Source organism: Lolium perenne, chromosome 7 (genome assembly GCF_019359855.2).
Source record: "Lolium perenne isolate Kyuss_39 chromosome 7, Kyuss_2.0, whole genome shotgun sequence".
Lineage (NCBI taxonomy): Eukaryota > Viridiplantae > Streptophyta > Magnoliopsida > Poales > Poaceae > Lolium > Lolium perenne.
In genome coordinates, this window is record NC_067250.2 from 202,762,851 (window position 1) to 202,788,389 (window position 25,539).

At 41.7% G+C, this 25,539-nt stretch overlaps 1 protein-coding gene across 1 annotated transcript; it reads right to left on the minus strand.

The window, feature by feature from the left end:
* Positions 1-1,174: 1,174 nt before the first annotated feature.
* Positions 1,175-5,052, minus strand: LOC127314455 (uncharacterized). Its single transcript, XM_051344922.2, has 3 exons — positions 4,808-5,052; positions 1,661-1,737; positions 1,175-1,410 (listed from the first exon to the last, which is right to left on the minus strand). Exons 1-2 carry the CDS (start codon positions 4,981-4,983, stop codon positions 1,662-1,664), a joined length of 252 nt encoding a protein of 83 aa, XP_051200882.1. The 5' UTR covers positions 4,984-5,052; the 3' UTR covers positions 1,175-1,410; position 1,661.
* Between the last annotated feature and the right edge of the window lie 20,487 nt (positions 5,053-25,539).

Genomic DNA, 25,539 nt, shown 5'->3' on the forward strand with positions numbered 1-25,539 from the left:
TTCCCCTCGCTATCGGAGTTCGATGGCAAAGAGAGGTTGCTCATGGCACCGTCAGTCGTCGAGATAAATGGCGACGGCCGGTTGGAGATTCGAATGCATAGACGTAGGGGTTTTATTGAGCGGGGACGAACGGCAACACATAAATCGAAGAGGACTGCGGTTGCTCTTCCACGGTGGTTTATGAGTTCGCGCTCCATTCCGGCGGTTCGCGCATCGATCCACGCGGTTGCCACTCCGGCGATTGTCCTTCCCGACAGTTGTTGTGCTTAAAGTCGCACCGGCTGAGAAGACGCACTGAGCCAGGTCGCTGCCATACGGGTCCGTGAAAGAAGCGAGTGGTCACGCAAGGCGACTGCGCAGCGTCCGCGGACACATCTATGACACATATTTAGGTCGCGTTTACGTCTCCGCGAACAGCTCGTTCACTATGCATCAAACCGCTAGGCTGGGTGCAAACGCATATTTCGATCGCGCAATCGGCGCCCTGTTGGAGAGCCCGGGGATGGTCGGAGGATATTTTCGGCGGCAGTTTTCAAGTGGCAATCGTGGTTTTTTTTTGCGAGTGAAGTGGCAATCGTACTAAGGCACGACAATTTTGAAGTCTCCAAAACACATGGAAAAGTACTTCCTCCATTTCATAACTTTTATCATCATTTTAGTTTAAATATTAGAACATATAATCCACTATAAAATGCTCCACTGTATAACAGCAGCAAACACTTTGTTTTTGTTGTAACGAAAAAAATAGTTAAGCAATATTTCTTTGCTACAGATTGATTTGCATCAAAAATTAAAAATAAATACAACAAAAGACATGTGTTTAAACTGCGAATTGGATAATGGTTTCTTGTCCTAACAAGATCATCACCCGTGCATAATGATAGAAGAGCACCTACGCAATGCATTCCACATACCCGATGTGTGCACTAGCTCTCTGAAAGTCCATGCAATTTCCTATCGTCTCCTGTCAACTCCATCGAAATCAGGTCAGATTTCGATTAAGCATCAACTTTTCGTTGCTTCAGATTTTTATGGAAAATGAATTTTAGATTAGCAACGTGTCATTTTATGTGTGGTTCTCTTTCGGTTTCACAGGTTTCCGAACCAGTGCACGGCAGCGTTCGTTTTGGCAAAACAGCATCTTCCTTGGATCCCATTTTTAGCACAACTAATTAAAAAATAGAAAAATGTGTACCCTTCGTGAGGCATCATTTTCTTTGACCTAGTTGTGAGAAAACAAGAGATAGAAAACTGTATCGACGAGACCAAAAATATCCGAAACTCATTCCACCTTGCACAACAGCTAGACAGAAAGCTAATCCAACCGTGGCCCAAGCGTCTTCCACCTTGCACAACAGCTAGAAAGAAAGCTCATCCAACTGTGGCCCAAGCGTTGAAAGATATATGGAACTGCAATTGAATAAGAGATAAACACCAAACAAGTTAAGACATAGCTACATTGGTATCCCTAATTAAATCAATATCTCAGTATCTGCCTTTCACCACAAAGTAGCTTCCAAGCAATGAAATGAAATGAAATTGAGTTGTATTAACAGGAGTGAAAACGTATCAGGCTGAAGTTACAATTACTTGAAAATAAATTTATGCCAATTTGAGCAGGCAGCCCATTCAGCTAAAGCTGATTTAACAGAAAGCTCACCTTAAACTTGTTGCTGCTTCTTATCGAGAATTTTCTTCCAGCGCTTCTGATCGAGTATCATTGTCATGTCTTGCCAACTGAGATGAGCAAACCATATGATTATACACGGACAGTTACAAAGGATTTAAAAGGTGTATTTATATGAAGAAAATATAGTAGAGATCCCACATACAAAGTGTGTTCACTCAAGAAAAATAGGATTATTTCTCAATTTTGACAATCAACTAGCAATACTCCAGGTATCTAAATGCGCTGTCTTATTATCGCCTTCCCTATAAAAATAACTTGAATCCCTATAAAAATAACTTGAATGTACACGCCTTGAAAATGAAGTGCTGACACACATGCCTATGCCATAATTCCATGTGACAAGCTTTTGCTAGTAAAAAACACACATGGGTGATTGGGTGCAATCCTGTGCTTTAGTGGAATTATGTTGGAACCAATCTCGTTATTAGTGTTAAGTGTATATGACTGGATCATGTTTCAATTTTTAGTTTCTGTTAACACTAGAAGCCGAGTCGCCTGGCAGATCAACATGGAGAAAAGCGTGGGACCTATTTGCTGAGACTTGGTCCTGTACATGCATATCCAGTGTGTGTGTGTGTGTGTCCGTGTGTGTGTTCTCATGAAGGACCGGTTAATCAGTTCAACCAAGCTCCTAGTTTAAATTAGACTTGCAGCTGAAGGTCCAGGGTACATTGAAGGTCTGCAGATGCATCTCATGAAGGAAATAACATGATTTGATTTCCTTCTAAATAGTACTAAAGTTGCATAATACAACAGGTTCATTCGTACGAGTTCCACAAAACAGCAGGTTTTACTTTAACTTCACATAACACCATATCAAATGTTTCTAACTTTCTACCAACCTGTAGAATGGCATCATGTTAACAAATTAGTGTAAAACAGAAGGCCTAACTGTTATCCATTTAGCAGAGGGTCGCATCAACGGTACTTGATGCGTGAAACAGAAGGAAAAAAAGGCAAAAGGAGTTGATGAGTTAGTCCTGCCATTATAGCAGATAAGCTATCATATCAATATGTACAGAGCCAAATAAGACATGAGAAAGAGAACAAATGTGAACAACAAAAGCAATGTCAGCCTGCAGGAGCCAGACAGCAAAAATACCACACACCGACAGAAAACACACAATAAAAAATCACTTCAATCATACTAACAAATATAGTACAACGAAAACCAAGAATACAGAAAATGAGGATATGCAAGAGGTTATTACAACAGTCGAATCCATCAAATTGTTCTGAATCAAATGAGGTTTACACTAATGATATAAGTGCTGCCAGTGGCAAGCCCAGATGCTGACAAGTCCAAAATTGAAGAGGATAGGCGAAACTAGGAATGAGAAAAGAGATAAAGGACATCGGGCATGGTCAAGCCTGGTGCATCAAACAAAATTGAATTGTCTTTGGTGCTATGCAAAAACATTCGCTACACCTGGTGCTTTGCGCACCATAAGTCACTAGCTGTATGGGAGGAAAAGAGGGCGGTGTGTACAACATGTATATACAACGAGAGGAGGAAGAGATTTAGTCAAAAATTACAAGCCAGTCCATAAGAGTCCAAGACTCGTCCTTCAGTCTAGCAAGTTAAGCACTCTCTTAAAGAGATGCTTCCGTGACTCTACACTACCAGTACTCTAATTGAGCAGTTAATAGCTATTATAGACTCATTCAATTGAAATAATTGGAAACAATAGCAAGGGTAGCATCTGCCTGACGTCTTTTATCTATAAATTCAGTAGGAAAGAAGTAAGAACCAAAAGATCTTTAACAAAAGTTCTCGAGAAGAGTGTAGCCATAGGATTGTGGCTGAAAAAAAAGTACTACATGCCACTATGGAACTAAACCATGGGCATGCGCAAGACAAGGCAGCTGGGAAGAGAACGATGAAGCTTGGGGAATATGCTAATACCGTACCAAACATGTTTTGTGCATGAACATTCACCAATCAAGACCCACACAGCCACTACCTTCTCTGTAGCATAAAGTAAATCCTACATCTACACATTTCAAGGGTGAATTGTGTGGGTTTTAACCTGCATTTAAATACCATATTTGCAGTTGTTCTAAACACATATGCAACAGGTAGTACACGGGTGAGTGAGTATTGCTTATGTTTTTTTAGAATAACTCAAGTTCTGGAGAGAGAGGTGCATTAAATAAACAGCCTATATTTGCAACCTAAATGGAATGGACATAAAAACTGGATATTTGATAATGGTTTTGTTTAGCTCAGCTGATGTGCTGAAGTTCGTAGTTGCTTCAGAAATAAGTTGGCAGCAGAGCTTCCTAGTTTACCCATCCAGTTCGCAGAGAACAAGAGCATCCCGTCTAAATCTATAGCTCGGAAAACTATCTTATACTATATTCTATACTTGCAGACAAGGTGTTGCCTGTTCCACATAACTTTACTGTTTTCCTTTGCTGAATGAATTAATTTCAGCGCGCATTGAAACTAGGGCACTCCACTATAGACTTAGAGATCTCCCTTTAAAAAAGTAAGTTCAACAGCCCAAGAGGCCAAGACTGCACTGCGACTGTCAGATGATAAATTATGCACCCTTAACCTCAGAAAAGGATGCACGGACCGAACTAGGAGTTTATGGCAGTTAGATTTCCATGTCTTTTCTTGTGCCACTACATAAACTAACACTAGATTAGGTCATTCATGTACCAACTGTGTTTTTACAAGCGTTAACTGTATTGTATTCTGAGATTTAAAAATAACTAATGACTTCACTTAAAAATGCCAAGCCGAGCATGGAAATTAGGTTTAAGTGATGTCAATTTGCTCTCTACAGAGAGAAAGGTTTGACGAAGGACAAACCCCGCACATGGTCTAACCCCACACAAAGCACATCCAATGGAAATATGATCTCTTGATCCTACATGATAGGTGCTCATGATTTGGTCGACTACCAGTTGCACAAATCAGATAATCATTGCAGACACATATTTTCGGATTAAACTACCTTAAAGAACACAGATATCCAGTGTGGAAACTACTAGGCAGCACAATAGATTACATCAGCCGAGCACGCTAACCCAGTTCAAACAGCAAGCACATGAATAGAATCCCCGCAAAGGTGTGGTTGGTTGGTGAAAAGTAGCAGAACAAGGTACCTGTGGGGAAGGGACTTGAGGTTGGAGGCGAGGGAGGAGGCGTGGTGGTGGACGCAGGCGGCGGCGCCGAGGGCGAAGGCGCCGGTCCAGGTGGAGACCAGCCTCTGCGGGTCAGAGTGCGGCACGGCGGGGTCGCCCCTGTACGCCCGCGCCCAGTAATCGTCGAACTCGCCCATCCTCCTTCCTAAACCTTCTTCTTCAAACCTCGATGTGGATGGGGTTGGAGTCTTGGAGAGGATGAGACGAGATCGGGGGAGGGATTATATGCCGATTGCTTGGAACCAGGGCCGGCGCTGACCCATGGGCCATGGCGGCCAATGGCTGATGGCCTAGGGCCCACGCCTGGGAGAGGCCCATACTTTATACCCTGCCCTGCCTGCTGTTTTGTGTTAGCCTGGATTTTTTTCTTTTGTTTCCAGACGGCCATCGCAATAGGGAGAACATGGAGAGGAAACACACAGATGTGCCCATCTACGTAGGAGAGTGGAGAGGAAACACACGGAAGGATGCGATCAATCTCCCTACATCGGCCGATGGATTGAGTAGAATACATAGCGGATACTTGAAAGCGCCCGTTTTACCGAAGGGTACAAAGATAGTTTGGAAACCCGAAAATTGGTGATATGATTGACACAAACTCTTGTCATACTTGATGGATTCGGCCAAACCACGACTTTATGGACTCATAAAAGACAAAGGGAAGTCCTAAGAAGGTTCTAAAGGTGTCCAAAAGTCTTTGGATCAAAGAGTTGTTCATCCTATGATCAAGATTGCATCTCCACATCTATATATTGAGAGGAAACCTTACTTTTGGAGGCATCCGCCCATAACTACGAAAATTCCCCTCCTTTGTAGCCGCCAAGGAGGGGGAAAAGCTCCTCCACACTAGCACCAAGTTCAAGGAAGAAGAATAGGCAAGAGCCGCTGCCCTTGGAGCAGCGGCCGCTCCTCTAGGCGTCGCCACCTCCCGTGGCCGCCGCCACGGGGATCTTCATCGCCATCTCCTCCACGGGCTGCACCTCTTCATCAACACCATCGGCACCATCTTCATTTACCTCTTTGTAATCTCTTGGCAAACATGATGTGTGACGCAATCTATCGTTTTTCTACGATGTATTGTACCTCTATGTCTTTGTTTGAGTAGTGGCTTATTCTTGGCAATTGTGAGATAACTTCATGATGGTTGCATATAAGTATTTGTTATCCTCTATGATGATCTCTTGTATTGATATATGAGTGCATAATATGTTGGGGAATGCATGAGGTTGCCACCGTTGCATGATGACATGATGAGGGACAACTAGAGGTTGACATAAACCATGGCGCAATTCTTGGATTCATGTTGTATTAATTCATGGCTAATCAACGGGAGTATAACTATGTGGACCTTTAAACTTACAACATTGGTTATACTTTATGTCTTAATAGTTCACTTGTTTGTTCTTAATTGGCCTTGCGATCAATTACTAGTGATGCAATTGCTCATATCAATGGATGCACCTATCTATGGCTCCACTCTAGAAGAAAACACTAAAAAGACTATACTAATCTTCACTAATTGTGACAACCACACAAATGAAATAGCAATTTGCCAAGACACTTACTTCCTTGAGTTACTTTCTCTTACTCCACTTTATATCACTTTACTTATCTTGCATTAGTTTTACTTATTGCATTTTAATTTCAGCGCTCATAATTTTCTAGTAGAAACCTCTTCACGCACACTATAGATCATATCTTTGCATATAAGACTATATAAGTGGGTTATAGGAAATTATAGAATATTAGATAGTTTATCTCCACCTTCTTGTGGCTTTGACACTTAAATACTTATCGAAATGTACTACGATGATCCTCCGCACTTAGGGGTTATTAGTGTCGTGGCGTCTCCCGCTTTTCCCGACGTGTGCAACATTTCCCCTCGCACTCGCTAACGCCTGGCCACGGAAAAAAAACGGCTGAATTGAGCATTCTCGTTGGGCCTTGTTTTTACTGAATCTAGCCTGCTTTAAAAATTATGCTATGTAGGGAATCATTTTTCTTGTGAGCTACCAAACAACCATTCATTATTCTTGTGAGCTACCAAAGGACCGTTTGTCTAGTTCAACTCATACGAGCTAGTCTATTAGACCATCCCCAGTCGCGTCCCTCAAACCGTTCCCCAAAGGGATTTGGAGCGCGCCAGACAAAAAAATGTTCCCAGCCGCGTCCTCCAAAGCCTCTTTTTGTCTAGCGCGGCCCGATACGGTGTCCGGCTCCCCGAGCCCATCCTCGGCCCACAGGGGACGCTCCGGGCACGCTGGACTCAACGAAAAAGCAAGGCGGGCTCCCATATGTCAGCGACTATTTCCATAAATCGTTGGTTCGCGCCTTTTTTCTCGTTGCTCCTTACCTCCCGCGCCTCCCACTCCTCCGCCGCCGCTGGATTTGCCGGCCATTTTGACGGCAGATCTCTTCTGAGAGTCTGCACCGTCGTCACGGCTGGCACTCTCGTCGGACGCTCCACCGTCGTCGCTTCGCCAGCGCGTCCCAGAACGCGGCGTCAAATCCGCGCCACCTCCGCGCACACAAGGTGCTCGATAACTTGCCAGGTAGGCGCGATTGGCCGCTGTTCGTTGTCTTCTCTATCGCGGCGCAATTTTAACCATTGATTTTGCTTCAAACATGGATAGCAATGACGAGATGCTTGCCCTACTGCTGGAGGACGAGCAAGCCTTCAACGAGGACCTCCGGGAGCATTTGCTGATCATCGCGTCCCTCCAAGACATGCTTCACGCCGAGGCGGAGAAGAGGAAGAGGTCGCGCCGCGGAGGATCAAGGCCGGGGAGAAAGAAGTCGAAGCCCCGGCAGAGGATGGAGGGGCATACTGTTGGAGATATGCCCAAGAGGCAATAATAAAGTGGTTATTATAATATATTTTTGTGTTTATGATAAATGTTTGCATACCATGCTATAATTGTATTAACCGAAACATTGATACATGTGTGTTATGTAAACAACAAGAAGTCCCTAGTAAGCCTCTTGTATAACTAGCTTGTTGATTAATAGATGATCATGGTTTCGTGATCATGGTTTCGTGATCATGGACATTGGATGTTATTAATAACAAGGTTATGTCATTGGATGAATGATATAATGGACACACACCCAAATGAGCGTAGCATAAGATCAAGTCATTTAGTTCAATTTGCTATAAGCTTTTGATACATAGTTACCTAGTCCTTCGACCATGAGATCGTGTAAATCACTTACAGCGGAAGGATGCTTTGATTACATCAAACGCCATTGCGTAAATGGGTGGTTATAAAGATGTGATTAAGTATTCGGAAAGTGTGAGTTGAGGCATATGGATCAAGACTGGGATTTGGTCCATCCCGATGACGGATAGATATACTTTGGGCCCTCTCGGTGGAATGTCATCTGATTAGCTTGCAAGCATGTGACTAGGTCACAAGAGATGACATACCACGGTACGAGTAAAGAGTACTTGTCGGTAACGAGGTTGAACTAGGTATGGAGATACCGATGATCGAACCTTGGACAAGTAAAGTATCGTGTGACAAAGGGAATGTGTATCATATGTAAATGGTTCAATCAATCACTAAGTTATCGTTGAATCTGTGGGAGCCATTATGGATCTCCAGATCCTGCTATTGGTTATTGGTCGGAGAGGAGTCTCGACCATGTCTGCATAGTTCACGAACCGTAGGGTGACAAACTTAAGGTTTGATATCGTTTTAAGTAAATATGGAATATGGAATGGAGTTCGAATGTTGTTCGGAGTCTCGGATGGGATCCAGGACATCACGAGGAGTTCCGGAATGGTCCGGAGAATAAGATTCATATATAGGAAGTCACTTTCCAAGTTTGGAAATGATCCGGTGCATTTATGGAAGGCGCTAGAATGTTCTAGAACCTTCCGGAGGAAATCACCATGGAAGGTGGAGTCCCGGTTGGACTCCACCAACCCTAGCCGACCACCCTAAGGGGAAGGTGTAGTCCATGGTGGACTCCACCACCCTGGCCGGCCAAGAGGGAAGGAAAGGGAGGAGTCCCTATCCCCCTAGGTTTCACCCTTTGGTAAGTTTTTGAGTTGGACTCTTATTCGAATCTTTGGGCTAACACTTGGGGTTCCACCTATATAATGAGGGAGAGAGGGAGGGGGCCGGCCACCACTTGAGCCGCACCACCCAAGGGCACCCAAGGCCGGCGCCCCCTCTCCCCAAACCCTAGCTGCCCCCCTCCTCCCACTTCTCCCGTAGTGCTTAGGTGAAGCCCTGCCGGAGATCTCCACCACCGCCGACACCACGCCGCCGTGTTGTCGGGATTCCGAGGAGGATCTACTACATCCGCTGCCCGCTGGAACGGGGAGAAGGACATCGTCATCAACACCGAACGTGTGACCGAGTACGGAGGTGTTGCCCGACTGTGGCACCGTCTAGATCTTATACGCGCTTTTGAAAGCGGCAAGTGATCGACTACATCAACAACGAGATCTAATCTCGTAGGCTTTGGAAATCTTCGAGGGTTAGTCTCATCTTCATCTCGTTGCTACCATCTACAAGATTAGATCTTGGCTTGTTATACGTTCTTGCGATAGGAATTTTTTGTTTTATATGCTACGAATCCCATCTGAAAGAACATGTTCATTACCCCCATGTGTGGTTTTGGTAATTGATGACAATCCCTATGGACTAACGGTTGCATTGAGAATCAATCTTAGGACATGTCCATAGCCATACGATGGTCTCAAGGTTGCGAGATGGAGAAGATCGAGTACAATGATGAAGATGGTGTCGAAGAAAGACGAAGACAGTGTTGAAGATGAAGAGAGATGAAGACAGCGTAGAAGATGGATGAAGACGGTGGCGTGCGTACATGTTGGAAGAAGATGGTGGCATGTACAATGATGAAGCGGATGAAGACGGAACTTGCCGACTCGAGTGGAACGCGCAAGGATAAGGTTTGTGCTCGATAGGATAGTGGGTCGCATCATCAGAGAGAGCTCAAACTTTGCATGCATTGCATCGTGTTTCTTGGTTGTTCTTGGTTCTTATCCATGAGATGGGTTAGAGCTTGTGTTCATTCTCATGACAAGCTCTAGCTCGTCGGAAACGGATTCCGGATGCATCGCATGTTGCATGTGCAAGGATGATGATTTTCCCGATATACCATATTGAGAGTTTACACCTCTATGACCATGAGAAAATCATCACTCACTCTTTTCCATGTTTTCACCTTGTGTAGTGGTAGCTCTTGTCGTCCTCTTTCCGGCAAAATTGGTTTCATGTCATTCCGAGTTTCCTGGCTCGAGTTATGGATTTTACATTGCATCATATTTGAAAAAGAAAAAGAAAAAGCTTTCTTGGGCCGGCCGGTACTACCGCTAGAAGTACCGTCCCAACTACCGCAGCTGGCCTCCAGGCTTACTGGACTCAAACCGGTACTAGGCCGGTACCGGCCCGGTAGTACCGTAACACATTTACGGTACCAGGCCGGTATCGGCCCGGTACTACCGGCCCACCCTTTTTCCTTTTTTTCCTTCCCCATCTTCTTCCGTTCTTGGGCCGCAGCTGCCCTGCCTGGCCCAGCTCGCCTCCTGCCGCGGCCCAGCTTGCCTCTGCTCACCCAGCCCCGCACTGGGCCGCCGCTGCCCCACTCCCGCGGCCCAGCTCTGCCACCACCGCGCTTCCGCTGCTCGCTCCAGCCAGGCGCAGCCTCGATGCGGCGTTGATTGCCCCGCTGGATGCGCTAGCTCCCGCGGTGCCCGCTCCCGCCACCTTGGGCTGCCGCTGCTGGCCATCCGGCCCAATCCCTACGCCACGCATTGAGCCGCCGCATCCAGTTGGGCAATTAACATAATTATTATAGCATTAAGACAGAACATCCAGTTTATTAATCATGTAGGCATATTTTCCATATATAGTCATACGTGATCGCAATGAGAAACTTGCATAACATCTTTTGTCCTACCAGCCGGTGGCAGCCGGGCCTCTAGGGAAACTACTGGTAATTAAGGTACTCCTTTTAATAGAGCACCGGAGCAAAGCATTAACACTTGGTGAAAACATGTGATCCTCATATCTAAGCCATCCCCTCCAGCTTATCCCGATTCTTTGTCACTCAGGGCCTCGGGTTCCGGACATAGACATGTGCAAACAACTTGTAGATACAATCTAAGCAATAATTATAGAGCTTAAATCTAAGATCATGCCACTCTTGCACTAGTGACAAGCATTAAACACAGCAAGATTGCAGCAACAATAACTTCACAAACTTTATAGATAGACTGATCATAATGTAACAATTCATCGGATCCCAACAAACACAACACCGATTACATCAGATGGATCTCAATCATGTAAGGCAGCTCATGAGATCATTGTATTGAAGTACATGGGAGAGAGAGTACCAACTAGCTACTGCTAGAACCCGTAGTCCATGGGGGAACTACTCACGGAGCATGATGGAGGCGGTGGCGTCGATGGAGAAGGCTCCCGGGGTCGATCCCCGTCCCGGCAGGGTGCCGAAACAGGAACTTCTAACCCCCGAAACTAGGTTTCGCGATGGCGGAGGCGCTCTGGGAGTCTTTATGGAGTATGATAGATATATCTCGGGTTTTCGCGTCGTGGGGGAATAAATAGGCAAAGGGGCGATGTCGGTGGAGTCCCGAGGTGGGCTCCCCACACGCGGGCGCGCCTGTGGGCCCAGCCGCGCGGCTGCATGGGGAGGAGGCCGTGGGCCTCCCCCAGGCTTGCCCTTCTAGCTCCGTGTGTCCCTCAGAAAAATAGGAGGTTTGGCTTTTGTTTCGTCGAATTCCGAGAATATTGCCCGAACAGCTTTTCTGGAACCAAAAACAGCGGAAAACAGGAACTGGCACTGTGGCATCTTGTTAATAGGTTAGTCCCAGAAAATGTATAATAATGATATATAATGCATATAAAACATGTGACAATGATACATAAAACAAGCATGAAACATCAGAAATTATAGATATGTTGGAGACGTAGCAAGCATCCCCAAGCTTAGTTCCTACTCGTCCTCGAGTAGGTAAACGATAAAAAGAAAATAATTTCTGAAGTGACATGCTACCAACATAATCCTGATCCAATAATGATGTAAGGCATGTGAACTGGGATCAAATTATTCAAAGCAAATGTCTATAGTTGATATAAGAGATGATAATGCAAGAGTTAAACAAGCTAAAAGTTTTCATGAACTATTGCTTTAAAGACATGAAACCGTATAAGGTTCATTAAAGATGTTTTAAGTATCCAGCGTAGGAGTTCTATCCTTCATTCCAAGAACCAAGTAAATTTTCACAACATAGAAGGATTCAGTCAAGTAAAAATAAACATGAACGTCATGAATCAACTGTTTCGAAGCCTACTCAACCGGTGAGCGCAAGCATTTGGTATTGGCACCAGGATGTTATGGCAAAAATAACATTAATGGGGGTTTGGAAGGCCAATGGAATAAAGTCTCACAAAGCTATAAGTGATCATTAGACAAGAGGAAGTCTTATAATCGAAGCTATGTAAGGAGTAGTGATTGCCATGCAACGGATGCACATAGAGCTATATGTGCATGAAAGCTCTCCAATGGAACTAGTGGGGGTGCATCCAACTTGGTTGCTCACGAATACCTAGAGCACTTTTGAGGAAGCTCATCATTGGAATATACAACCCAAGTTCTATAGTGTAAATTCCCCACATAGTTATACTAGTAAAACATGAAAACTCTCTCACATGGAGTATAGGTGCTAAACATGAGCACAAATGATGACTATGAATACTGCAGGTGCTAAAACATGAGCACAAGTGTGGATAAAGGATAGTAATGTTGCCCCCTTTTTCTTTTTCTTTTTTTCTTTTTTTTCTATTTTTTTCTTTTTCTGTTTCTCTTTTCGATGGCCTCCATGGCTCTTTTCACTTTTAGGGGCAACATCCTAATATGACAACACACTTTTTGGTACAAATAACTCATAATGAACAAAACATGATGTATAAAATTGTATGCTTCTGCCAGTGTAGCAGGATGTGCAATGATCTAGCGTAACATGGGTAAACCACACATCAGCTGTATAGAAGCATGCAAAGCAATATATAAATAATAAATTACAACAAGTCATGTAATGTAAAATGGAAGCTGCATGGCAATATATCTCAGAACAGCTATGGAAATGCTGTGGTAGGTAGGTATAGTGGCTGTTTTGAGAAAGATGTATGGGCTTATGTGTAGGAGAACAAGAGAAAGTCCTCCCACGGGTTTGGATGTACTGGCGAAGTATGCACAACTCTCGATGTGAGAAAAAGGCAATGCACAGTACCGAAGAGGCTAGCAAATTTGGATGGTGGAAGTGCCAAAAACCGTAGCTTAACATTAGTCAAAAAGAACTCACAAGCTTATTGCAAACAACTAGCAGGTTCAACATTAAGAGCATGATTAAAATTCACTCCAAGGAGGGCCGTTCACGGTGGCACAAGTACCCCGCTAGATCCCTCGACCTTCAGCACAACTTAGTTATTACGATGAACCCTTAGACATGGAAAGCTATCAAGTACAACTACACCTTCAACCATTTAAGTAGAGTTTATAGTACGACACAAGCTTAAAGACAACAATCCACTACTGATTTTAACTTATTTAACCAGCAAGCTTTACCATCTAAATACCTCAAAAAGTTTGCAAAGAATCAGGTTATCAAAGCTCAATGATCTACAAGATTATGCAAGTGTTTCATTATACCACTACCACATGCAACATTTTCTGAACCGACCAAATAACAATCAATGCTGAGGCTTTCAGCTTTCGCCATGAACATGAATAATAAATTAAGAACACAAGTGTTCAAATGAAAAAGAGGAGCGTGTCTCTCTCCCACATAAGAATGCTAGGATCCAATTTTATTCAGGAAACAAAAACAAACAAACAAAAATAAAAGCACATCGGCGCTCCAAGTAAAGCACATAAGATGTGGAAGAATTAAAATATAGTTTCACTAGAGATGACCTGATAAGTTGCTGATGAAGAAGGGGATGCCTTGGGCATCCCCAAGCTTAGACGCTTGAGTCTTCTTGAAATATGCTTGGGTGACCCACAGGGGCATCCCCAAGCTTAGGCTCTTCACTCTTCTTGATCACATTATATCACCCTTCTCTCTTGACCCTTGAAAACTTCTGCCACACCAAACTTCTCATAAACTTCATTAGAGGGGTTAGTACTCAAAAAACTTTAATCCAATTTAGTTCTGTATTGACACATTGCAAGAACTCAATAAAACATTAGCTACAGCTCTCCACGTCTAGAAAGCCTTACTTAAAGTCCACAAGAGACAATGCAAAAAACAGAGACAAAATCTGCCAAAACAGAACAGCCAGTAAAGATGGGATTTTTTGACGTACTTCCGTTGCTCAAATCGGAAAAGGTGAAACTAATGAAAGCTGCGTACATATCTGAGGATTACTCATGAATTTTTTCAAGATTTTAGATTTTTCAACAGAGAGAAAAACTCAAAACCGTGACAGCTAGAAATCCATTTCTGCGCAGAAATCCAAATCTAGTATCAACTTCCTATTAGAGACTTTACTTGGCACAACAACGCGATAAAATAAAGATACAAAGGAGTAGTTACAGAAGTAGCAAGCTTCTTGACTCAAATAAAAGAAAAATTACAGAAATAAAACAATGGGTTGTCTCCCATAAGCGCTTTTCTTTAACGCCTTTCAGCTAGGCGCAGAAGATTTTAATGATGCTCACATGAAAATAGAAAATGAAGCAAAAGGAGCATCAAAAAGCAAATTCGAAACACATTTAAGTCTAACCCGCTTCCTATGCATAGGAATCTTGTACACAAATAAATTCATGAAGAACAAAGTGACAAGCATAGGAAGATAAAACATGAGTAACTTCAAAATTTTCAGCATGTAGAGAGGTGTTTTAGTACCATGAAAATTTATACAACCATATTTTCCTCTCTCATAATAATTTCCAGTAGCATCATGAACAAACTCAACAATATAACTATCACATACAGCATGCTTTATATGATCTACAAACACATAATTTTTATCAAGCTCAAAAATAGTGGGATCAAAACTTTCAAACCCACTTTTTAAAAATCTATAACAAGATGATTGACCATTCTCAAGAGATATGGGAATCCTAGATAAAGTCAAGACCTCTCCAATCCCATTTTCATTAGTAGTACAATTAATATTATCAAGTAACATAGGACCATCATCTAGAGCTTTATCATAAACATTTGCTAAGCAAAACTCTTTAGTACCACGCATTTCGATATCAAGCACAAACAAAGCATTATCATAAGATTTATCAAAATAGCATAGATTATCAGAGATAACAGTAGCATAATTATTCTCACAAGTTTTACTCATAGGGAATATTTCAAGAGAATCCACAGGAACATAAAATTCATCCTCCTTTGGTAAGCATGGAGGACAATCAAATAGTGTAAGAGATAAAGAGTTACTCTCATTAGAAGGTTGGCATGGGTAGCTAATCCATTCTTCCTCCTTTTGTTCATCACTCTCCTCCTCTTTTTCATCCAATGAGCTTTCAGGTTCATCAATTTCTTCTTTCACAGGTTCCTGCAAATTGTGAGTGCATTCTTGTGCATGAATGAGTCTCTCTTTATAATCAATGATATAAGGATTATTGTTGTAATGTTCTATGCAATAATCAAGGATAGAAGAGACATAATCTTTAAGGTCCTTACAAACAATACAAGTTTCATAATTTTTAGCCATGAAGGATTCTATCTCAGAGGCTCCCATAAATAAAACAAATTGTTCTAGTTCTTCGAACCCAAGATGAATATAGTTATTCCAATGATAGTTCACAATTAAAACTTCTTCACTAAAGCCACATTGGAATTTAAGATGTTTAGTATCATGTTTAGAGCAACAGTTTATATCATGACGTTTAAGCAAGATTTTAGCAATTGTATTCAATTTTTCTAACACGGCACTCATGACTTTACCCTTTCTTCATTCTCTATAATTCATATATAATTCTATAAGCTCCATACAGGTTGTGGGTTCTTCCATAACAACAGTTTTTAATTTTTTCGGTTTTTCAAATTTTTATGGATTTTCGGGTATATAAGAAAAGTAAAACAAGACAAAAACAAACTAGACAAAAGTAAACTAAGCAAAATAATACTAGACAGAAATAAACTAAGCACAAATAAACTAGACAAAAGTAAACTAAGCAAAACGAAATAAAATAAAAACAGAGAGAGAGGTAGAGTGTACTCCCCAGGTGAACTTATGAGTAGATCTATGCTCCCCGGCAACGGCGCCAGAAAATAGTCTTGATAACCCACAAGTATAGGGGATCGCAACAGTCTTCGAGGGAAGTAAAACCCAAATTTATTGATTCGACACAAGGGGAGACAAAGAATACTTATAAGCCTTAACAACTGAGTTGTCAATTCAGCTGCACTGAAAAGCACTAGTAACAGGGTGATGTGAAAGCAAAGTAGTAATATGAGAGCAATAGTAATAACAGAATACCTAATGCAGAGCGTAACACAAAGGCAATGGCACCAGAAAATAGTTGATACTACTTCTAATGGCATATAGGACTGAGTGAGTATTTGATGATGAAAGATGGACCGGGGTTCCCAGCTATCTACACTAGTGGTAACTCTCCAATAACAAGTGTTGGGTGAACAAATTACAATTGGGCAATTAACATAATTATTATAGCATTAAGATAGAACATCCAGTTTATTAATCATGTAGGCATGTTTTCCATATATAATCATACGTGCTCGCAATGAGAAACTTGCATAACATCTTTTGTCCTACTAGCCGGTGGCACCCGGCCTCTAGGGAAACTACTGGTAATTAAGGTACTCCTTTTAATAGAGCACCGGAGCAAAGCATTTACACTTGGTGAAAACATGTGATCCTCATATCTAAGCCACCCCCTCCAGTTATCCCAGTTGTTGTCACTCTGGGGCCTCGGGTTCCGGACATAGACATGTGCAAACAACTTGTAGATACAATCTAAGCAATAATTATAGAGCTTAAATCCAAGATCATGCCACTCGTGCACTAGTGACAAGCATTAAACACAACAAGATTGCAGCAACAATAACTTCACAAACTTTACAGATAGACTGATCATAATGTAACAATTCATCGGATCCCAACAAACACAACACCGATTACATCAGATGGATCTCAATCATGTAAGGCAGCTCATGAGATCATTGTATTGAAGTACATGGGAGAGAGAGTACCAACTAGCTATTGCTAGAACCCGTAGTCCATGGTGGAACTACTCACAGAGCATGATGGAGGAGGTGGCGTCGATGGAGAAGGCTCCGGGGGTCGATACCCGTCCCAGCAGGGTGCCGAAACAGGAACTTCTGACCCCCGAAACTAGGTTTCGCGATGGCGGCGGTGCTCTGGGAGTCTTTCTGGAGTATGATAGATATATCTCGGGTTTTCGCGTCGTGGGGGAATAAATAGGCAAAGGGCGATATCGGTGGAGTCCCGAGGTGGGCTCCCCACACGCCGGCACGCCTGTGGGCCCGGCCGCGCGGCTACATGGGGAGGAGGCTGTGGGCCTCCCCCGGGCTTGCCCTTCTAGCTCCGTGTGTCCCTCGGAAAAATAGGAGGTTTGGCTTTTGTTTCGTCAAATTCCGAGAATATTGCCCGAACAGCTTTTCTGGAACGAAAAACTGCGGAAAACAGGCAGTGCCATCTTGTTAATAGGTGATACGTCTCCAACGTATCTATAATTTCTTATGTTCCGTGCTAGTTTTATGCCAATAGCTACATGTTTTATATGCACTTTATATCATATTATGGCATTTATTTGACTAACCTATTAACAAGATGTCACAGTGCCAGTTTCTGTTTATTATGTCTGTTTATTGCAGAAAAGGCCCAAAAACCAAAAGTGCTCGGAAAAATCCAGAAAAATCACAGAAATTCTATTTCGCCAGAAGACCCACGGAGCCAGAAGGGCCAGGCCAGAGGAGGCCCACGGCCTCCTCCACATCAGCTGGCGCGGCCATGAGGGGGGCGGCGCCGCCCTATGGGGTGGACCCCTCGGGCACCCCCTCGCGTCGCCCTTTTGCCTATATAAAGCTCCTGCTGCGAAAACCCTAGCACGATCGACGATTTCTCCAGAAGAGTTTCGTAGCTCCGCCGCCACCAAAAACCCTAATTCGGGGGACAGAAGTCTCTGTTTCGGCACCCTGCCGGGATGGGGAATTGCCCCCGGAGCCATCTCCATCGACTCCATCGCCATCTTCATCGCCGTTGCTGTCTCCCATGATGAGGAGCGAGTATTTCTCCCCCGAGGTTGAGGGCTCTACCGGTAGCTACGTGGTTCATCTCTCTCTCCCATGGTGTGATCTTCATGTGATCATGAGCTTTGTAATCTAGTTGAATATGTGGATGTTACTCTTGTCTATTATGCACTCTAGAGGTTACTTTAATATGAACTCCGGAGTCACTCTCCACGGTGTGATGGTGACAGTGTGCGCATCGTGTGTGATTCCTTTATGACGTTGTGGAGCTTATTTAGTCTGGCTTGAGGTGTGCTTTTGAAGCTCTACACAATGAATGGTGTCTGTTATCCAACAAGAGAGTGTTTGAGAGTAGCATTTATTTATTCAATTATGTGATCATTGTTGAGAGTGTCCACTAGTGAAAGTATGATCCCTAGGCCTTGTTTCTAAGCATTGAAACACCGCTTCCAACAAGTTCTGCTACATGTTCGCTTGCTGCCATTTTTATTTCAGATTGCAATTACTACTTATAATCATCCATATTACTTGTATTTCACTATCTCTTCGCTGGACTAGTGCACCTATACATCTGACAAGTGTATTAGGTGTGTTGGGGACACAAGAGACTTCTTGTATCCTAATTGCAGGGTTGCTTGAGAGGGATATCTTTGACCTCTACCTCCCTGAGTTCGATAAACCTTGGGTGATTCACTTAAGGGAAACTTGCTGCTGTTCTACAAACCTCTGCTCTTGGAGGCCCAACACTGTCTACAGGAATAGAAGCGTGCGTAGACATCAAGATATTTTCTGGCGCCGTTGTCGGGGAGGTAAGGTAAAAGGTATTCACATCCTCCGACTACTAAGCTATTTCCTAGCACTGTTGCCGGTCTGTGAGTGCTCGAAGCTATTTCCTTTAGATTCTGCAATTATATCTTTTTGTTTCTTGTTTTTATTTCACTAGTTAGGCTTAATGGAAAACAACAACAAAAATAGAGATCTTTATGAAATTTATATTGAATTAGGACATGATGTTTTTGAAGAGAAAATTAAAAAACCTATGGAACTTTACTTGCATGCTAGTAGCAATGTTATTAGTATGAATTCTTTGAACACCATTATTGCTAATGCTATGGAAAAGTCTAAGCTTGGGGAAGCTGGTTTTGATGAGCATGATATTTTTAGTCCCCCAAGCACGGAGGAGGAAATTTACTTTGATGATACTATGCCTCCAATATATGATGATTACAATGACGCTTATGTTATTTCCAGTCCACCTACTATGGAGGAGAAAATTAATTATGATTACAATATGCCTCCTATATTTGATGATTATGGTGATGAGAATAATAATGATAGCTACTTTGTTGAATTTGCTCCCACTACAATTAATAAGAAAGACTATGCTTATGTTGGGAGTAGTAATTTTTATGCATGAGACTCATGATAAGAATGCTTTATGTGATAGCTATATTGTTGAGTTTATCAATGATACCACTGGAAATTGTTATGAGAGAGGGAGATATGGTTTTATATATCTCAATAATATTAAGTCACCTCTCTTTTTGTTGAAAATTTTGAAGTTGCACTTGCTTTGTCTTTCTATGATAGTAGCTTCATGCTTCAATAATTTGTTTTCTTACAAGATTCCTTTTCATAGAAAGTGGGTTAGACTTAAATGTGTTTGGTATTTGCTTTTTGATGCTCTCTTATATTCAACTCTCATCTTTATAAGAGCATCATGAAAATTAGCATGCCTAGCTGAAAGGCGTTAAAGAAAAGCGCTTATCGGAAACAACCCATTATTTTATTTTCTGCAATTTTTGTTTTATATTTGCGTCAAGGTGCTTGTTACTACTGTAGCAATACCTTTGTATCTTTACTTTATTGCATTGTTGTGCCAAGTAAAGTCTTTGATAGAGAGTTGATACTAGATTTGGATTTCTGCGCGGAAACAGATTTCTATCTGTCACGGTTTCGCATTTTTCTCTCTGTAGAAAATTCGTAAAATCTTGAAAAATTCATGAGTAATCCTCGGATATGTACGCAACTTTCATTCAATTTGAGCTTCTTCATCTGAGCATGTTAAGTGCCTCTAAAAAATTCGTCTTTACGGATTGTTCTGTTTTGACAGATTCTGCCTTTTATTTCACATTGCCTCCTTTACTGTGTTTGAGTGGATTTCTTTGCTCCATTAAATTTCAGTAGCCTTGGGTAATGTCCACAAGTGTTGGGAATGATTGTGTCCTCGCTGAACATGTGAATTTTTGATTATGCACTAACCCTCTAATGAGATTGTTTTGAGTTTGGTGTGAAGTAAGTTTTCAAGGATCAAGAGAGGAGGATGATATAATATGATCAAGAAGAGTGAAAAGTCTAAGCTTGGGGATGCCCCCGTGGTTCATCCCTGCATATTTCAAGAAGACTCAAGCATCTAAGCTTGGGGATGCCCAAGGCATCCCCTTCTTCATCAACCACTTATTAGGTCACCTCTAGTGAAACTATATTTTTATTCCGTCAGATCTTATGTGCTTTACTTGGAGCGTCTGTGTGCTTTTATTTTTGTTTATGTTTGAATAAATTCGGATCCTAGCATTCCTTGTGTGGGAGAGAGACACGCTCCACTTTTTCATATTGAACACTGGTGTTCTTAGTTTTACTTTTAATGTTCATGGTGAAAGTTGAAAGCCGCTTCATTTATTGATATTTGGTTGGAAACAGAAAATGCTTCATGTGGTAATTGATATATTGTCTTGAATAATTTGATACTTGGCAATTGTTTTGAGCTCTCAAGTAGATCATGTTTAAGCTCTTGCATCATGTAGTTTAAACCTATTAGTGGAGAACTACCGTAGAGCTTGTTGAAATTTGGTTTACATGATTGGTCTCTCTAAAGTCTAGATATTTTCTGGTAAAAGTGTTTGAGCAACAAGGAAGACAGTGTAGAGTCTTATAATGCTTGCAATATGTTCTTATGTAAGTTTTGTTGTACCGGTTCATACTTGTGTTCGCTTCAAACAACCTTGCTAGTCAAAGCCTTGTAATGAGAGGGAATGCTTCTCGTGCATCCAAAACCTTGAGCAAAAACCTATGCCATTTGTGTCCACCATAACTACCTACTTTGCAATACATAGCTCATGGGAAAGTAGCCTAAAAACTACTGTAGTAATGAATATGTCGCTTATGTATCTTAGTTCTTATAAGTTGCTTGTTGAGCGGTAACCATGTTTCTGGGGATGCCATCAACCTGTCACACCTTTGTTGAATATCATGTGAGTTGCTATGCATGTTTGTCTTGTATGAAGCAAGGGAGATTTGCCATGAGTTAAATGGTTTGAGTATGCATATTGTTAGAGAAGAACTTTGGGCCGCCAACCAAAGCCATGTATCATGGTGGAAGTTTCAGCTTGGACATTAATCATCAAATCTCTTATGAGAATATTATCTGCTGTTGAATGCTTAAAGCATAAAAGAGGAGTCCATTATCTATTTTCTATGTTGTCCCGGTATGGATGTCCTCAAGTTGAGATCTATCAAAATTGAGAGATCAAATGCGATCTATCTCCTTGGACCTTTGTACAGGTGGCATAGAGGTACCCCTTTGTGACACTTGGTTGAAACATATGTAATGCAACGATAATCCATGGAAATCCGAGCTAATTAGGAGAAGGAGCGGGCACTATTAGTATTTGATGCATGAGACTTGCAACTTATAGGAGGTTTTATGCATAACACATATGAATTATTACTACCGTTGACAAAATTGTTTCCATGTTTTGAAAATAAAAAGCTCTAGCACATGAGTAATCCCTGCTTCCCTCTGCGAAGGGCCTTTCTTTTACTTTATGTTGAGTCAGTTTACCTACTTCTTTCTATCTTAGAAGCAAACACTTGTGTCAACTGTGTGCATTGATTCTTACATACTTGCTTATTTGCACTCATCATATTACTTTGTGTTGACAATTATCCATGAGATATGCATGTTGAAAGTTGAAAGCAACAACTGAAACTTAAATCTTCCTTTGTGTTGCCTCAAAACCTTCGATTAAGAATCTATTTCTTTATGAGTTAACTCTTATGCAAGACTTGTTGATGCTCGTCTTGAAAATACTATTCATGAAAAGTCTTTGCTATATGATTCAGTTGTTTAGTCATTATCTATTTGTTAACAAACTATAGACCATTGCTTTGAATTACTTCATTCATCTCATATGCTTTACAATAGTATTGATCAAGATTATGATGGTAGCATGTCACTTCAGAAATTATCCTTTTTATCGTTTACCTACTCGAGGGCGAGTAGGAACTAAGCTTGGGGATGCTTGATACGTCTCAAACGTATCTATAATTTCTTATGTTCATGCTAGTTTTATGACAATACTCACATGTTTTATATACACTTTATATCATTTTTATGCATTTTCCGGCTCTAACCTATCAATAAGATGCCGAAGCGCCAGTTCCCGTTTTCTGCTGTTTTTGGTTTCACAAATCCTACACAGGAAGTATTCTCTGAATTGGACGAAACAAAAGCCCATGGTCTTATTTTCCACGGAGTCTTCCAGAACACCGAAGAGGAGACGAAGAGGGGCCACGAGGCGGCCACACCATAGGGGGGCGCGGCCCCACCCCTGGCCGCGCCACCATATGGGGTGGGCCCCTCGGGCGTCCCCCAACTCTGCCCCTTCGCCTATATAATCCTTCCGTCGCGAAAACCCTAGTACCGAGAGCCACGATACGAGAAAAGTTACTGAGACGCCGCCGCCGTTAACCCCATCTTGGGGGGTTTTGAAGATCGCCTCCGGCCCCCTGCCGGAGAGGGGAATCATCACCGGAGGGCTCTACATCACCATGCCCGCCTCCGGACTGATGCGTGAGTAGTTCATCCTTGGACTATGGGTCCATAGCAGTAGCTAGATGGTTGTCTTCTCCTCTTGGGCTATCATGTTTAGATCTTGTGAGCTGCCTATCATGATCAAGATCATCTATTTGTAATGCTACATGTTGTGTTTGTTGGGATCCGATGAATATGGAATACTATGTCAAGTTGATTATCGATCTATCATATATGTGTTGTTTATGATCTTGCATGCTCTCCGTTGCTAGTAGAGGCCCTGGCCAAGTTGATACTTGTAACTCCAAGAGGGGGTATTTATGCTCGATAGTGGGTTCATGTCTCCATTGAATCTGGGGGAGTGACAGCAACCCCTAAGGTTGTGGATGTGTTGTTGCCACTAGGGATAAAACATCAATGCTTTGTCTAAGGATATTTGTATTGTTTACATTACGCACAGTACTTAATGCAATTGTCTATTGTTTGCAACTTAATACTGGAAGGGGTGCGGATGCTAACCTGAAGGTGGACTTTTTAGGCATAGATGCATGCTGGATAGCGGTCTATGTTCTTTGTCGTAATGCCCTAAGTAAATCTCATAGTAGTCATCATGATATGTATGTGCATTGTTATGCCCTTTCTATTTGTCAATTGCCTAACTGTAATTTGTTCACCCAACATGTTATTTATCTTATTGGAGAGACACCACTAGTGAACTGTGGACCCCGGTCCATTCTTTTACATCTGAAATACAACCTACTGCAATCATTGTTCTCTGTTGTTCTTTGCAAGCAAACATCATTCTCCACACCATACGTTTAATCCTTTGTTTACAGGAAGCCGGTGAGATTGACAACCTCACTGTTAAGTTGGGGCAAGTATTTTGATTGTGTTGTGCAAGTTCCACGTTGGCGCCGGAATCCCTGGTGTTGCGCCGCACTACACTCCTTCACCAACAACCTTCACGTGGCCTTCATCTCCTACTGGTTCGATAACCTTGGTTTCTTACTGAGGGAAAACTTGCTGCTGTACGTATCACGCCTTCCTCTTGGGGTTCCCAACAGACGTGTGCTTCACGCGTCATCAAGCTATTTTTCTAGCGCCGTTGCCGGGGAGATCAAGATACGCTGCAAGGGGAGTCTCTCACACCCAATCTCTTTACTTTGTTTATTGTCTTGCTTTATTTTATTTTCTGTCTTGTTTGTTTTCTTTATATCAAAAACACAAAAAAATTAGTTACTTGTTTTACTTTATTTAATTCGGTTTGCTTTACTTATTTTTATTATTGTTAAAATGAATACTCCTGAGAACACTAAGTTGTTTGACTTCACTAGCACCAATAATAATGATTTCATATGTACACCTATTGCTCCACTTGCTGCTACAGCAGAATTTTATGAAATTAAACCTGCTTTACTAAATCTTGTTATGAGAGAGCAATTTTCTGGTGTTAATACTGATGATGCTGCTACCCATCTTAATAATTTTTTTGAACTTTGTGAAATGCAAAAGTATAAGGATGTAGATGGGGACATTATAAAACTGAAATTGTTTCCTTTCTCCTTAAGAGGAAGAGCTAAAGATTGGTTGCTATATTTTCCTAAGAATAGTATTGATTCATGGACTAAATGTAAAGATGCTTTCATTGGAAGATATTATCCTCCTGCTAAAATTATATCTTTGAGAAGTAGCATTATGAATTTTAAGCAATTGGATAATGAACATGTTGCCCAAGCATGGGAAAGAATGAAATCTTTGGTAAATAATTTCCCTACCCATGGACTAACTACTTGGATGATCATCCAAACCTTTTATGCAGGATTAAATTTTTCTTCGAGGAACCTATTGGATTCAGCTGCTGGAGGTACTTTTATGTCCATCACTTTGGGTGCTGCAACAAAGCTTCCTGATGATATGATGATCAACTATTCTGAATGGCACACTGAAAGGACTCCTCAAGGTAAGAAGGTAAATTCTGTTGAAGAAACCTCCTCCTTGAGTGATAAGATTGATGTTATTATGTCTATGCTTGTTAATGATAGATCTCATGTTGATCCTAATAATTTTCCTTTAGCTTCATTGGTTGCTCAAGAAGAGCATGTTGATGTGAACTTCATTAAAAATAGTAATTTCAACAACAATGCTTATAGGAATAATTTTGGTAACAACAACTATAGGCCATATCCTTCTGATAATGGTAATGGTTATGGTAATTCTTATGGTAATTCTTACAACAATAGTAGGAGTGTACCCTCTGGTCTTGAAGTCATGCTTAAAGAATTTATTAGTACACAAACTGCTTTCAACAAATCTGTTGAGGAAAAGCTTGGTAAAATTGATGTTCTTGCTTCTAAGGTTGATAGTCTTGCTGCTGATGTTGATCTTTTAAAACTGAAAGTTATGCCTAATGAAACTAAAGATATTAAGTCATTTGCTACAGCAAACACTATCCAAGTTCGAATTAATGACAATATTAGAATGATGGCTGAATTGCATGCTAGGTGGGAAAGAGAAGAAAAACTTGCTAAAGAGAATAATGTAGCTAAAGTTTGGACTATTACTACCACTAGTAATGTTGATGCTTCACATGTTGCTAAACCTCCTACTATCAATGGTTAAATAATTGGT